Genomic DNA, 16,457 nt, shown 5'->3' with positions numbered 1-16,457 from the left:
TCCCGTTGATTCATAAGATGCAAATGAAATGTAAATGTTAAAACCATGTGGGAAAAAGGATTTTCAGAGGAAAAATATAAGAGATCTATCCTACAATACTGTAAACGCGAGGAGAACAAGACAGAGAGGCGCTGGGAGGAAAAAAAATCACAGCTGAAGACAGAGCTTAATAATTTCAAGCACGAAAGGAAAGGGATTCAAAGATCCGAGTCTGTGTTTGTCTGTGCGCTTGCGCATTCCTGTGTGTGTGTGTGTGTGTGTGTGTGTGTGTGTGTGTGTGTGTGCACTAAGCTTCTGCCTGCACACTTAGACACCCCCATATCCACTTGCAAGTAGCTGTTGGTTCCCAATATTTTGAAGACAGAGCCTGGTGAAGCTAGTTAGCATTCCCTGCTGGAGACTGGCTTCACACAGGAGGTGACCCTGTGATGCACCAAAGACTAATGCCCTTGCGAGGTGGTTCAGGGACCAGGATTTTATTATGCTGCGGGCATTAAGAGTTGTGATCCTGCATTCTTGAGTTAGAGACACTTAGGATCCCAACAACTCCACCCTGGTGTTTTAGAGAAAAATATTCCTTCATGCTTTCTGCCTGAACTGAAAGCGACACGGCTTCCCGATGCTACGCCTGGGAGGTGGTTCAAGCTTTAGAAATTGCCTGAGAAGCCCCGTCCATCTGCTGGATGCTTGGCTTTCTGGAAAGGACTAGGAGGCGTTGGCTTTTAATCTGAGTAACTCTGAATTTTGTTTTGTAACTTCAAATTGTCGCCTAATTAAAAGTAAACTGACCTTTTTTTTTTTTTTTTTTTTTTTGGAACGTTTTGTTAAATCAGTGTGGCGATGTGTGTTATGGTCTAGAATCCTAATTATCACCGGGGAGGAGATGGGGGCGAAGGGGGAGCACAAAAATCTCTTCTGCTTTTCGATACTGGATATTTGATTAAGTGATTTGCTTTGATAAAGTGTGCGCCAGCCAGGACTAGGGGAACAGAAGAACGGCGAATTTGAAGAGTAACCTTCTTTTAAAAGTGGGGGAAATTACCCTCAACCACCAGTAGCTGTTTCCGTGAGCCTCCGGGTGGAGAATCTCCATCATTTTCACCTCCTCAGTCCTAGTCCAAGAGGACCCAAGGCGAGCTCGCCTATTATTGAACTGCCCCAACAACTCTACAGAAGGTGCAGGCGGTACCATCGCCAAGAATAAAAATCCCTAAGGAGTGAGCCAGTGGACTGGGCTTCGGAGTGCAAGAAGACAGCTATGTGGCCAGGCTGGGAGGACAGCAAAAGGGCTCAGATCCTGTGTCTTTGGGGCGCTGAGAACCCCCTGGTAAGAGCCAGTCCGCGGCGCATCCAACCTGCCACGCCACTGCTCTCGAGTCCGCTCCTCATTGGCGAGCGTGTCCTTTGGGAGGCGGGGCTAATGGCAGCCCCGCCCACCGGAGCTCCGGGGTTGGGGCATCAGGCTCTCCTCCCACCAGGGGCCGCCAGCTCTGCTCCGTCTCCGACTTGGTCCTACAGCGCCTCTAGGCTGCGGATCGGCGCTCCAACCACCTGCTCCGCGCTGCCGCCGAGGAAGCAGGGCGGGAGGAGGAGCGGGAGGGAGCGGGAGGAGCGGGAGGAGGAGACAGGCAGCTTACACACGCCTTCCCGTCCTCCACTCAGAGCAGCCCGAGCCCGCGACCGCCGCCACTGCTCCAGCTTCCGCCGCTACTGCCTCTGCCTCGGCTGCCACCTGAGGAGACCCACCGTCCGGACCTGCGGCGCTGCCCCCGCCGACCCCTCTCTGCTCCCGGTGATCCGTGCACGGTGCAACTCTCACTGCTCTTCTTATCCTCTCCTTTGCAAGAAGAGAAACTACTAGAAGATAGCAGCCAAAAAGAAACCGCGTCTACCTTGACTGACTACTGAACCGTCTCCTGGAATAAGAGGGTCTCCCGTCCTGGGAGTAGCAGCCAAAGACACTGAGGAAGGGTGTGGAGGGGGGGGAGGGAGGAGTTGCAGGTTCCGAGTGGGGAGGAAAGTTGCGTGTGGCATAGACCCGACAGCGCCACTGTTCCTGGGGGACCGTGTGTCTTGGAAAAAAAGTCGCTGTCCCCCTAAGGCGAGACCCACAAGCGAGCGGGCCCCGTGGGCCCGGGGACGACGCCCCCTCCTGCGGCGTGGACTTTGTCGGTGGCCTTCTAGAAGGAGGAATATGGCATCTAAGGTGTCCCCTTCTTGCCGTCTGGTTTTCTGCCTCTTGATCTCCGCCGCGGTCCTCAGACCAGGTAAGCTTTTGGCCTCTGAGCAGCCCCACTGTCGTGGTTGTTGCGGACCGGGGGCGGTTCCCTGGGAGGCCTGGGGCTGTGCGCTCTAGCGTGTGCTTAGCAAAGTATGGGAGCCATAAAGGCGCGCGGGGGACACAGATCTGTCCCTGGGAACAGTCACCTGTGTCACATGTTTTAGGCTTGACTGGTCTGCTCAAGTTTGGGCAGCGAGATTGAAAACTGAGCACATCTCCAGGAACTTTGGGTGAGGCTTAGCTTGAGGGTGCAGGAGCCCCTCCAGGCAAGATCTGCTGAACTCTCTCCCCCGCACCGTCCCTCCAGTCTCTGGGTATCAAAGTACAATTCACTGCACGCAGAGCAGTTTCCTTTCGCTGGGCTTTGAGCTGAAATAACTGCTGGCACTTTGTCACGATAAATCCCCTAAGTAACTTCCTCTTGGTCATAATGTGAAGACCTGGGAGAGATGGCAGGGGATAAGGAGGGCTTTGACCATCTTAAAAAAAAAAAAAAAAAAAAAAAAACACTGAAATAGCGGCTGCATTGTCTGGTGGGTAGATAGTGAAGGGTTGATGGCAGCCGAGTCACACAGCGTGGACTGGGTTAGCAGCCAGGTTTGGGAGCCTTGAAGCGAGGGATTTCTTGGTTTCCACACCCAGTGGTAGCGCCTCAGTTCTCACTTCTACAGAGAGTCCTCAACGAAAAACGACAAAATTCCCACCAACCAGAATATCTTCTGGCGAACCCCTTTTCTCACAGGGGACATCCCTGGCCCGGCCTGGCCTGCTGGCTGACTTGCCTTGGTCCTGCCCGGCCCGATATGCGCTCCCAGTCATTCATTCAAGCGGCAGGCACTTTTCCCTGCGGAGCCTGAGGATCTAATCCTTTGAAGTTTTGATTTCCCACTGTATTCTGAATAGTAGTTGGGGGTTAAACTACTCCTTGTTATTTTGGCTTCTGCCTGTTTTTCTCCTTCTTCTTCTTCTTCTTCTTCTTCTTCTTCTTCTTCTTCTTNCTTCTTCTTCTTCTTCTTCTTCTTCTTCTTCTTCTTCTTCTTCTTCTTCTTCTTCTTCTTCTTCTTCTTCTTCTTCTTCTTCTTCTTCTTCTCTCTTTTTAAGTTTTAAATTGAGGGGTTAAAACAGGTCTCACTTTCTTTTCCCACCTTTTATTTCTGTACACCCCTTCAGTTGTTGGCGAGCTGAAGCCACAGAGGAGGGTTCAAAGGCTCGGAATCCTTCCCGGGAAGAGGAGAGTAAGGGCAACAGGAGCCTGAGATCCTCAGGGCTTGGGAGCCTCTGCTTTGTGTGTGTTGGGGAGAGGGGTGGGTGTCAGAGTGGGAGAAGGTTGCTTCTTCATATCTCTATATCAAAGTTACATTTCTGGGTGAGGTAATGAACTCACTGTTTCTGAGGCTGGGAAAAAATATCAGTGACCAATCTCAGGCTCTGGGGGCGGGGACCCTAAACCCTGAGTAGAACTGGATTTTAAGGCAGGTGGGGCAGGGCGAAAACACTCGGGATGTGAGCACCAGGCACCTCTACTCTTGCACAGTGTAGTCTCACTTTTTCTGGAATCCCAGTATAGGATGGGGGAAGGGCACTTTAGAACCCATGGGAAGAGGGCCAGTTTGTGAAATGTGAAAATCCACACGCCCATCTCCGGTGTTGGCTTTAACCCTCTCACACCTGCCTCTGAGGTTGTCATCTACACTTCCACCCCCGGACTGCAGCACATAGCTGTTACCCTTTTCATGCGGTTGCGCTGGAATTTATTTTCAGTTGGCCCCGTCGAAAAACAGGTTTTGCTTCACTCGGAACTGCCAAGAGGGGAGAGGTTCCGCTTTCAGACCTGATGGAGGTTCTTTCAGCACTCCGCAGGCTCCGGTCCAAGCCACCAGCTGGGCGCTTTCCCGCAGGAGCGCGCCTGCTGCTGCAGGGTCGCAAGCCACAAACCCTCACATTCGCTTCTCCCCGGAATGATTGCGCTGATGTGGTGCAAACTTCTCCGTGGAATGTCAGTGTGCTTTTAAGGAAAAGATTGTAGTTCTAAAGGCACGGTGACTGAAGCCTTAGCGAATCCTATCTGGAAGTGCGCCTCCTGCAGTGTCCTCTGCAGAGCAGAGCTTTGGGAGTGAAGGATTGTCTAGCTCTATCCATTGGGGCCCATTTCCAGGCTGCCTCCCTTCGTCCCTAGAGCAATTTTCAACAGTCTGTCTCAGTTGCCAGAGGACAGAAGCCGCTCATCCAGGTCTTTTGACTTGTCGCCCCCACAGCAGTCATTCATGATTTGGGGCCTCTTGTATAACCTGTTTTGAAAGGAGAGGGAGTCAAGACTTCCACAAAATCTGAGTATGATAAAGGCAATGAAGTGTGTGCTCAGCATCCTAGGTGGCAAAAATCTCATTATTCTCGTAGAAAGAGCGTCAGCCTGTGGTGACATTTTGTACTGCTTTAAAGAAAGCTTTCCTTGGTTATTTGCAAGGAGGAGTGGCATGGTTGGTTAACTGCTTCTTCCCCTGAGCCCTCTAAGCACAGCCCTCCCTGAGAATCCCCACCCCACCCCCCATTTCTCAGGATTCAAGGTTCACTCTGAGACTTAAGGATCATGCTGTTCTCAGTGGGGTACCATGTTCCTCAACTCATCTCTACAGGGCCAGGGAAAAGGCAGTCACTCAAATCAAGTCCTTTCAGGTTACTCACCCAGGATTATTAAAGTTTATTAATTCCTGAACTACAGAGGGCTTCATGGCTGCTCTAGGTTGTTGCTGGCTTGATTGATTTGATCCGAGAGCCCTTTATAACATAATGGAGAAGTGTTTGCAGCAAATGGCTTTCCTAGGCTTGGCTCAGGACCTGGGTCTACATTCAGGCACTGGAACAAGACGAGAAACCTTTGGGGCCTTCAGCTTTCTTTAAAAAACAGAAAATAAAAATAAGGGGGGGGGGGAAACCGGTGAATCTCTCCCTTGAGATTTCCTCCAATTCAGACACTGCTCCTAGTATTAAGGTAAAAATATATGCCCTGACAGATTCAATTTCCAATCATTTGTTTCTTATGGTTGCCTTCTGGGCAAAATTCCTTTGAGTTGTTTTGCTAGAAAGGTCTCAGTGTGTGTCTCAATTGATAACTTTCTGTCTTTCGACTTTTATAAGAGTCAATGTGTTGGTCTTATTTTTCTGGGTCCAATTAGAACATTTTTTTTTTAAAGTGACAGAAGGAAATTAATCTTCCATTCACGTAGGAGTGGGAAAGGTTTTAGATCTTAGAAAACCTAGTAGCCATAGGCCTCACTGTTTACAGCATGTGTAATTCTAGCATTAGGGATAAATGCTGGCTGTTGCTCAAATGCTCTTAGAGCAACGCTTGTTCTACTCACCTTAATGATGATACTCAGGGATTGGAATACACCACCGTCGTTCATGTCATTTTTCTTTAATAGCTATAGAAATCCAAACTTACTTTGCATTGCTAATGTTTCCAACATTACTGACATTTTAGGAGATCCAAGCTCACTGTTTTCATGATGGCAATTCCTGTGCGAAGGCACATTTATTGTCAGCTTATCAAGACGTAGGCAGTGAACCGGAGCCCGCTCAGTAGTCTTACGTACTCTTTATGTGGAAGCTGTTATTCCAGAGTTCCATGCTGACCTGTGCCATCTAAGATGGCTGTGACCTTGAAAGCTAGTGGGGTGTCCCTGTTTGTTTCCCATCTGCAAAACTCTCCTTTTATGTAATGCACCATTCTGATTGTAGTGAGATTAATCATTCCCTAGAACTGCATTTTGGAAATTTTTATGTACTATATTAAAACTTTAACATGTTGTCAACAAAGCATTTTAATCTCTTCCATTTATCACTTTTTGTATTAAAAGGGGCCAAATATGTATCTTCCCATTCTTTTTTCCTTAGGCCTTATTTTTTTTTCTAAATACCACCAATTCTCATAGCATTAAACCCAGATCTTACAGAGAACAAGAGTGATCTGAGTTGTCAGCGTGATTTTGGTGTGTGATAGCAGTATTTTTATGGTAGTATTTTGAATGCTTTATGAGCATAGTCCAGACACACCTCTTTCTGTTCTGACCATTTGTTTAGCATCAAACAGGATCAAAGAGGTTCTATAAGTCAAGTTGACACATGCCATGTATACCCAGAAAGTAGGGAAGAGAGCCACATAGGTGCCCCATGATAAAAGTCAAAGTGCATCTGTGCTTTTGTATGGGCAAGTAGACACCCTTCAAAGTGTTCATTTTCTTCTCTTCTTTGTTTTTAAGTTTTCAGACAGCTCCATGCCACTGCTGGCATAAGAGTTTTGTGATGTACAAAGCATTACATCATTTATTGAAATAGCAAAAGCTGCCAAGAATAGTTTCTTGGGAATGATGATAAATTCATGGTTATTTGATTATTACTATCAAATTTCAGATCATTTTATCCTCAACAATGACTAAAGAGACTGGCAATGTGTCTATTTCTTCTTTTACTTACTTTCTTATTTGAGCAGAAATTTCATTTCCCTGTGGATAGCTATGTGATATCTCTCTATTTCTCATTCATATATATATATATATATATATATATATATATATATATATATATATATATGACATGCTATTTGACAATGTTGTAGTCTACAGTTATTCAACTATTCTTACTATATATAAAGGGTTACCTATTTCTAGAGTTATATTTTCATTCAGCTAATTATCTGTTTAAATGACAAAACTGGCATTCTTTATATTCTTTGTTGTTGAAGAGAACAGCACATATTTCAGGAAAAACTGGCACCAGAATGCTGTGACATCCAGTAATTGTTTTACGGTAACCTATCATCATTGCCCATTATTGTAGTGTATGTTCCAAGAATGAAATTAGCTTTTAATGCTTCTTCTTCTTTATCTAGTCAGTTCTCAATTACGCTTTGCATCGAAGGGGAAATCAGAGTTGCAGGCAGTGGATAACAGCCCTAATGAAAGGATTACTTAATATGACTTTAAGTTGAGGTACTTAATGAGCATGCTTGTAACTGGTCTTCTAATGAATATATTGAAAAATAATGAAACCAAAGCATGCAATGAATGGATAATTCAGAAATTTGATGTCAACTTCTGCCACTGGAATCTCCTTGTTCCTCTCTGTTGTCTATGTCCCTTCAGAAAGTGATGTGAAATCTTGATCAAAGTAAGATATAAGGCTAAAGATATCATTAGATCTAATTAAACTTTATAGTCACTTCATATGGTAGAAATACCATGGATTTCTACCAGATACAAGGAAATCATCCTATGGCCACATTACTTCATCAGATCTACAACTGTCTAATCACACGTCACTCACTTAAATGAACAAAGTCATACCTTCCGGTTTGGGTAAGATTTTGCCTTCAGAAACTGATCACTTTCTTAGCAAGTTTGTTCTGTTCTCTTTTATGAGCTTTTATGAATAAATAACAAGGAAATACACTTTTCTTGATCTAAGTTGTCTTGGCAACTTGGTAGATTGATACTTTAAAGGCTATGTGCGTACCTGCTTTTAGTAAAAACAGTACTACGTGTAGTAGATTACAAGGTCATTGCAAACAGTGGCTACCAATAATGTAAAACTTTATAAATAACAGAGGAAATTGAATTAAAGGAGCTTTATAGTTACTTTATCGTGATGATGTCAAAAGAGAAGTTATCTAAATTTGCTTTTTAAGATATCAACTGGCATTCCAATTCAATATTTTAGGAGCATACATCCAAAGACAGTCTCACTTCACATATTGGTGTAAATAAACCTTTCTTTGGATCTAAGACTCAAACCAAGGGCTTTTCATGTTATGTGTAAGCACTGTACCACTGAGTTGTGCCTAGTCTGACAGAGATTTTTATCATTTTCAGTAGGAGTAGCTTTCAGGAGTCTGGGCTCTCCCCTAAGAACTGTAAATACATCCATGTAATTTCTGCCTTTCTATGTAACCAAGATTGTCATGACCAAACCCCGTCTTGACATTTCTCTTTCCCAGGACTTGTCTTAGCTGTGGCCTTTGCCCCATTGTAATAAAATATGTATTTATTACTTCCCTCTTATTTGACCAGGAACTTTTACAATATCACACATTATCCTCGTCTGTGGGTTGTTAGTTCTACAAAGGGGGAGACAGAAGCCTGCAAGCTTCTGAGATGCTTTTTCCTTCTTTTCATGAAAGCCATATACAGAGATTTGTATGGGGCACCACCGCCCACTCACAAGTTGAACATTTTCTCTTCCTGAAGAACTTAAGAATTAGAGGCATAGTAGAGCTCCCTGAGTATTAAACTAGAAAATTTGATCATATTGAAAGAGTTGTCTGTGGGGATAGGAGGAAATCATGAAAGCACACAGGCTCTTGAAGCACAGTCAACTGGCATTCTCCAGGTAGTTCCTGTTATACTGCTACATCACACTTTGTGGTCTTGTGTGCTTCCTGTAGTTAATTTTTATTTACCTTTCAGTGTTACCGAGATTGAGATATTTATTACCAATAAGATTCTCATGACGGCTAGAGTAACCAAGGCTGGATGGTCATAGAGTATGGGTGATGCTATATTGGGTACAGTTTTGATCGGCCAGTTAATTGATTGACTGATTTTAATGTCAGTGTCTCAGATTTTATCTCACTTGTTTTTTACCATTTCCATAAGTATGTAGACTGTTAAAGTTAGAAAAAGGCCAGTCATTAGGATTTTGCATCTTTTTTTTTTCTTTACTTATGCTGCTGGGAGTCAAACCTAGGCCCCTGTGCTTACCAGGCAAGTGCTGCAAGTGCTGTAACACTCAAATTCAGTTGCCACTTTTGACTTCAGGAGCAAACTTAGGCTAACAAGTCATATGGACCATATGCTCCATTTTGGATGTTGAATATCCCCCAAAGGACTGTGTATAAAAGGTTTTGTTCCTTGGGTGGCAATCCTGATAAGTGATGGTGTTTTATAAAAGGAACCCTAATGGAAGCCCTTAAAAATTACTCAAAGCACAAGTATTGAGCAGCTTTCTGGCCTAAGCCCTTTCCCTCCCTATTTGTTCATTTTTCTCCGTTACTCGTGAGGCTTGTCCTGTAGTGTCTTCCTGCCCCCAAAATACTGTGTCAGCACAGGTCCAAAAAAAAGAAGATGTCAATTGAATTCCAACTAGATCCTCCAGAACCCTGATCTGAAACCTTTTCTCTTTAGAAGTTAATTACCCCAAGTATTTCATTATAGTAACACAGAACTAACTAAGAAAGCATAATTATTACTAACTCCTCTGCCTATGCATTTACTCTATGGTACTCAACTGTATATATATATATTTGCCACTCCGAAAAAGTCCACATTCTTAACCTTTTAAAGTTTAAATGCCAGTTATAGTAAAACAGCACCAAAGGATATGAGCTTGCTTCTTGTAAAGTATAGGAAAGACAGAGTTGTAGCCTGCTGTTGTAGTGAGCTTGTTCACCTAGATACATGGTCAAAGGTGCAAAAAGTAAGTGTGTGTTTGTGTGTGTGTGACAGACAGACACACAGAGATTTACCAGTGTTTCCCATTAAAAATAATCTCTTATTTTAAAACTCTTAATCTGAAGAATAAATATTGAACTTCCATGTGGGTAGGCATGAAGAGGCAGAGACCAAGGATGTCATGTCAAAGGAATGGCATAAGTTGTATGTTGTATGGATGTATGTCATGTCAAAGGAATGGCATAGGTTAGTTTGGGATTTGGAAATAAGAATATGTTGTTGGTCAAAGTTCACATTGTTGGACAATCCTAATTTAAAATTCATCTGACTACTGAACATGTATAATATCTAATAATTGCGGAGTCTTTGGAGTGTGCAGAGCGAAACATAAATGCTTTGGCAATGAGGAAGTAAACTACTCAAGAGGCCACCTTCCTGCAAGCAGAAGCTTGAGAAATGCTTGTAACTGGAGCTAGAGGGGTTGCTAGGTGCTGTAAACATTCAAAAAAACCATAGAGAGCAGTTTACATAACAACAGCTGGGTCTGCTTGGGGTCAGGATAAACTTGGAAAAGATTCTGAAGTGATATCTGAAGCAGTACTGAGAACCAAGGAACCAAGCAAAACCAGCAGAGTAAGAGAGTAGCTGGAACTGGGAGACTTGTGGAGGAAGGGAGGCAGCTCTCACTCCCAGAGGGAAGTGATACCTGTCTCTTTTCAGTAAAGCTAAACAAGCTCTCAGAGTTGACACAGACACTGAGGGGGTTCTTGGGGGTGGATGGTTTAATACTTCCCTGCAACCTGCTAATTTGCTTGCCAGTGTGAGGCTCAAGATGTCTGCTGTGTGCTGCTCAGAAATTCCAAGTACTCACCCAGTGGCAGAGATTCGTGTACGCACCCCCTCCTCTAGGAATAGTGAGGACCCATTGTATCTACACATTGCATGTTTCTCTTTTCTTTATCAACACAGTCTAAAGATTAAGAAACTGTGCTGGGTCTGCATGTTTGCTCCACCCCACCTGAAGACGAAACAATATGCATTTAGTTATGTTATGACCAGGTGCTGTTTCCCATATGAGCTAGTATGTTAGAACTGGGATTGCTGATTTAAATAATACATTTATTATTTGAAGAGAAATTTTAAGATCATACTTAAAAGTGCATGCTCCTTCTATAATTGTGCTGTTGCCATTTTTTTTTTTTTTTTAGCAAAAATAAGGAATTCCATAAATTCAAAATGTATTGGAAAATAAGGTTGTAAGAATAGTGGACATATATAAACTATGTACATATAGAGAACAGAAGTTACAAATTCTTGCCTAACTTTATTTTGCATAGCCAAAATTGATGAAGGAAAACCTGCTTTGTATGATTGTTTTAATCATTGTTCTTTACACATAATTTGAAGCATAACTCCTAGAACACCTAGCTTCTACAACTTAAACTGTAGTTGGTAGCCATGTTTTCTTCCATTCATAACTGTAGAATCAGTTTGACTGGCCAGAAAGTAGATTCAGAAGAACCCACACGTGTGCTTTTGAGTATTTGTCACTGTTTTTCTACACACAAATGGTTTCCAGATATTTGTGTTGATTCATTGTAGACACAACACACTATGGGTGGCTTAATTGATGCCATTTAAGAGACAGAGACAGACAGAGACAGACAGAGACAGACAGAGACACAGAGACAGAGTCAGAAGAAGGGGGTCAAAAGTGAGTGAGTTGAGTTTCGCAACATGGTTCTGGAGGTGAGCATGTTCTGGAACTAATCCAAAGTTTCAGAGGGAAAACATTAGGAGTCCTTTCACAATAACCTCCCAGTGTAGGCGATAAGATACACACTTGTGTTCTAACCCGTTCTGCTTGTTACGGCCAATGCTTGTGCCATCCAGACTGGGTGTCCCTTAAAGAGCTGAAGAGCTGGCACCCTGGTCAGCCTTTCAGGTGGCTTTCTACTTTTCTAGCATTTGTTGGTCTTCTCATGTGTAAGTTTATTTGATGTGGATATTCAAAAAGGTAGTGAGTTGGGCTGGCATTTCCTCATGCCTGGCACAAGTTGGTGTCTCAGTTGTTACAAATGGTCTGCTTTCCATTTACAGGAAGAGTATTAAAGCTATAATAAAAAAATGGGCATTAGTCTCCCTTATTACTGGGACTTAATGACTTCTAATATTAATAAGACTTTAATAGTCAATTAGTTAACAAGTTTTGTTGTGCATAGCAGATTATCGGAGGAAACTGAAAAAAACATTGTATTGAAAACCTGGAGTAATATCTAAATTTGAATGTAAAATGAAAGCTATAAATAAGACACATTCTAGCCTATTGTTCACAGTGTCTGAGAGCAACTGGTTAGGTCATGGGTGTGTAAGAACACTAATGTGTGGATGCACAAAGAATGACTTGTGTAGCTCCAGTAGATTAAAGTGGAATGCAGTGACATCAATATAAAAGAAAGGAAAGAAAACAAACGTGCTGTGACTTCAGATTGGAGGGATGTCATACTGTATAATTGCCTGCTTACAACATATCCCTGGCTTTTCAGTACATTTAGGGTAAAGATGAGCTTTTGGCCTAGCACTTAAGGTTCTTAAGACGTTCTTACACAGTTTTCTTGGAGTCCATGTTGGAGCAAAAACATCTAACTGTATTATACTGTTTCCATTCTCTGGGTTGCTTACACACATCTCTGGCCTCTTACGCTGCAACACCAGCCTTTAACCGACTGAGTTGTGTTTCTAGCGTTAGGAATGCTGTCGAGGCCTTTCTTCCTCCAAAGAGTCTCCCTGAGGTTCTCTAAAGCTCTGAAGTCCATTTCATTGTTGCCTGCTGCCTATTTAGTCTTGTTTCTCTTTGTTCAAGAGTCTCCATATTCCAGGAGAGAGGGACTATGATCTCATAATCTTTCTCTATTCAACGTATCCTAGTATGCATTTCCCCAGTACCTGTACCACTGAATACTTGACTAAGTTAAAAAAAAAATCTCAATTCTTTGTAATAAAGGAGACATATTTTTATGTTTACATGTATTTATCTAGAGTAGAAATCTTGCATCATGGCACACATGGAGTTCAGAGAACAACAGAAAGGAATCAGCTTTCTCTTCATGTAGGTCCTCAATATGGAGTTTTGGTCATCAGACTCGGTGGTGTATTCCTTTACTACTTAACCATCTTGCTGTTCCAGAAGCATATTTTAAATAACTATATATTCTCATATGAATAAAATAACTTTAAATTAAACATAGTTTCTTTGAGAAATTAAAAAAGTTTATTTTTTTATTTTTTTATTATTATTATTTTCTTTATTTACATTTCAAATGCTATCCCGAAAGTTTCCTATATCCCCTCCGCCCCTGTTCCCCTACCCACCCACTCCCACTACTTGGCCCTGGCCTTCCCCTGTGCTGGGTTATATAAAGTTTACAAGACCAAGGGGCCTCTCTTCCCAATGATGGCCAATTAGGCCATCTTCTGCTACATATGCAGCTAGAGACACAAGCTCAGGGGGTACTGGTTAGTTCATATTGTTGTTGCACCTACAGGGTTGCAGCCCCCTACAGCTCCTTGGGTACTTTCTCTAGCTCTTGGGGGCCCTGTGTTCCATCCAATAGCTGACTGTGAGCATCCACTTCTGTGTTTGCCAGGCACTGGCATAGCCTCCCAAAAGGCTGCAATATCAGGGTCCCATCAGCAGAATCTTGCTGGCATGTGCAATAGTATCTGGGTTTGGTGGCTGATGATGGGATGGATCCCCGGATGGGGTAGTCTCTGAACTTATGAATTTGGGAGACAGAGATAGTCATGTCTCTAATACTTCGCTGCCAGCCTGGTCGACATACACATTTATGGGACAGCTAGTGCTACATAGTGAGACCCTGTCTCAAACAAATAATAAGGTAAAATAAAAGCAAAAATCATTGTCCTATTGTAAAATGTGTGAATGAAGAGTAAAAACAAATGGCATCTCATCTGTCTGTTTTCAAATATCAATCCAGATTAACATAGAATAAACGGCTTAGATAAATAGACAATGCTCTTGCAAAACATTCTTCCATTTTGCATGGTCTGTTTATTGTGTCAGGTTTTTTGTGTCTATAAGTTCCTGAAAAGTCAAACTTAGTATATTTCTATTTCTGATTAGCAGCACATGCCTAGAATTGGCAAAGAATGCTTGAAATTCAATCTTTTCTAATTTTTTTAAAGTTTTAGTTTATGTTTTCTTTGTGTGTGTGTGTGTGTGTGTGTGTGTGTGTGTTTTGCCTATGAGGACAACTTACTGGAGTCAGAAATTTCATGAGCACATTAATCAGTCATGTAGGCATATGAACACATTTATCATGAATGCTTATCAAATATAGTACAATAAAATATGAGTTGGGAAAAAATCTGATGTTACAATTTGCAAATGAATTGTAATGAAGACTCAAAAACAAACCTTCAGAAAATACACAAGGCTAGACATATTGGGTAAGGCCCATGGTCCTAACAGTGGAGATGCTGAGGAAGGAACAGGGTTAAGGCCTGTCTGAGATAGGCCTTATCTATCTTCATCCTTTAACCCCAAAGCAATCAAAGGCAGCCTGAACAGATTAACCAATGAATGTTATCTTTTCCAAGTTTCAATCTGCCTGTACTTAAAATCGTATTAATTGATGATAGTTCAAGCTGATGAAGTGTTAGTTGCCCTCTTATTTTTTATCATGGTTCACTTTCTAAAAGGAATAGAAGTTTGGTGATTCCTCCACAAGTGGCTAGATTAACATGGGAGTAACTGTGTTTTCCACCCGTGGTAGGTCGTAGTAGTCACTCCGGATGCTTCCAAATGAGCTTATTACAGGAAAATCAGGAGGAAATAAAAATATAGTAAAGAATTCCTTTTTCCGACAAAAAAAAAAAAAGAGTGAGAAAGAAAGAAAGAGAGAGAGGGAAAGAAAGAAAGAAAGAAAGAAAGAAAGAAAGAAAGAAAGAAAGAAAGAAAGAAAGAAAGAAAGAAAGAAAGAAAGNGAAAGAAAGAAAGAAAGAAAGAAAGAAAGAAAGAAAGAAAGAAAGAAAGAAAGAAAGAAAGAAAGGAAGGAAGGAAGGAAGGAAGGAAGGAAGGAAGGAGAAACTTGAAACAGCTCAAATGCTTGAAATGTAAAGTCCTCTCTGTTTACTTTTTCTTGTTTATTTTGCCTTCTGAAAATATTGCCCAATCTGTTAGCTTTTCCTCTTTAGATGTTTCAGGACACTGAGTGTACCCGTGACTTAACTGCAGACTTAGTGTGCATATTCATGAACCACAAATCTGTATTATTAAAGTTTTTTTTCACACATAATAAAACAAAAAGAAACAAACAGAAAAGAACGCAAACATTCCATGTACCTCATTACTCAGTGACTTAACTAGGAAACACGTAAAGTGAATGTTGATTTATCGCTGTTGTGTATATAATGAGGCTGAATCATAGATGCTTCCTGGCTACTCAGTGATTGATAACATGGTGACATGAAAGATTGGAGAAGGAACAAAAAGACTTGGCTTAGTTCTTGTACTTAGTTGGGTTAGTCACTGTGTTTTGTTTTGTTTTTTGTTTTTCTCAAAGTATTGTTCAATGGTGATATTAGACTGTAGCCTAGTTCGCTCACTTCCATGGTAATTGTGTGACTTTGGTTCCTCTGCCATATAAAAATAATCACTTCATCATCTCGGTTCCATATTATTTGTGCTTTATTTGTCCGCATAACTATGTATTATTAAGAGCTAACCATGGAAAGCTTTACAGATTGAGATACCGAGTGAGAGTAGACCATAAATAAAATAATTGAAATATTGAAATAAAAAAAAATGTTACAAGCAGAGTGTGAAATTAGATTAGACAAGGAGCACTGTAAGCTCTTCTTTATACCACGCTAAAGCTACATATTTTTTAATGATTTGCCATTTTTCTCTTTAAGACAGGGACCTGCTATGTTGCCCAGGCTAGCCTGGACAATGCTGTTGCATAATCTCCTTAGAGTTACAATTACTAGCACGTGTCTTTATATCTAGGGAAATAATTCTTTTTCATCATGTTTTGTTGCATTTTTCACAATTTAAATAAAGCTATATAGAAATTGGAGTTGGCTTGCAGAGAAATAATACAACTAATTAAACGTAATTCCTGTCTGTAAGGAAGAAGGGATAGAGAAGGGAGGGAAGGAGAATAACTGGCTGATAACAGATAAAAATCTATTTGGCAGCTGAAAGCAAAAGCTAGTCCTTTGACGTAGTTTGACACTTATCAAAGAAAGATCAGGCACCACTATTTTTTTTATAACACTGCCAAATATTATAGCCACTTTTCTACTTGAAATATTTTCTATTGTAGCATACCCTGGGTAGAAATTTTTAAAATTATTTTCAACTTAGAAATTCATATGAAAGAAGAATAAAATTGATAAATTTAGTGAGAGTGTCCTTGTATTCCTTAACCATAAAGTAGTAAGAATGGAAGGTTACAATTTTTAGTTCTGCACTTTTGCCTTGATGTTTGATTCGTTGAACCTAAAGGTTCATGACTTCAGAAATACTTACTTAAGAAAACATACCAGCACCTGACCAATGCAGATGCAGATACTCACAGACAACCATCAGACTGAGCTCGGAAACCCCATTGCTGGTGGGATTGCAAGCTTGTACAACCACTCTGGAAATCAGTCTGGCGGTTCCTCAGAAAATTGGACATAGTACTACCGGAGGACCCAACAAT

The 16,457-nt window shown here is 41.7% G+C and overlaps 1 protein-coding gene across 2 annotated transcripts in view; it reads left to right on the top strand.

Moving 5' to 3' along the window:
* The first annotated feature begins 578 nt into the window (after nt 1-578).
* The window catches only part of Alcam (activated leukocyte cell adhesion molecule), a 195,249-nt gene continuing 179,370 nt past the window's right edge, over nt 579-16,457 (top strand). The window contains exon 1 of one of the 2 annotated variants that reach the window (XM_021209215.2): nt 579-2,267. In XM_021209215.2, the coding sequence (XP_021064874.1) occupies nt 2,195-2,267 (73 nt within the window). In that variant the 5' untranslated portion in view covers nt 579-2,194. The remainder of the gene's footprint in view (nt 2,268-16,457) is intronic. The other variant, XM_029544729.1, reaches the window with a different exon arrangement.

The sequence above is a fragment of the Mus pahari genome, chromosome 12 (genome assembly GCF_900095145.1).
Source record: "Mus pahari chromosome 12, PAHARI_EIJ_v1.1, whole genome shotgun sequence".
Lineage (NCBI taxonomy): Eukaryota > Metazoa > Chordata > Mammalia > Rodentia > Muridae > Mus > Mus pahari.
Note: the sequence above shows the minus strand (reverse complement) of the source record. Positions and strands in the feature narration are given on the sequence as shown.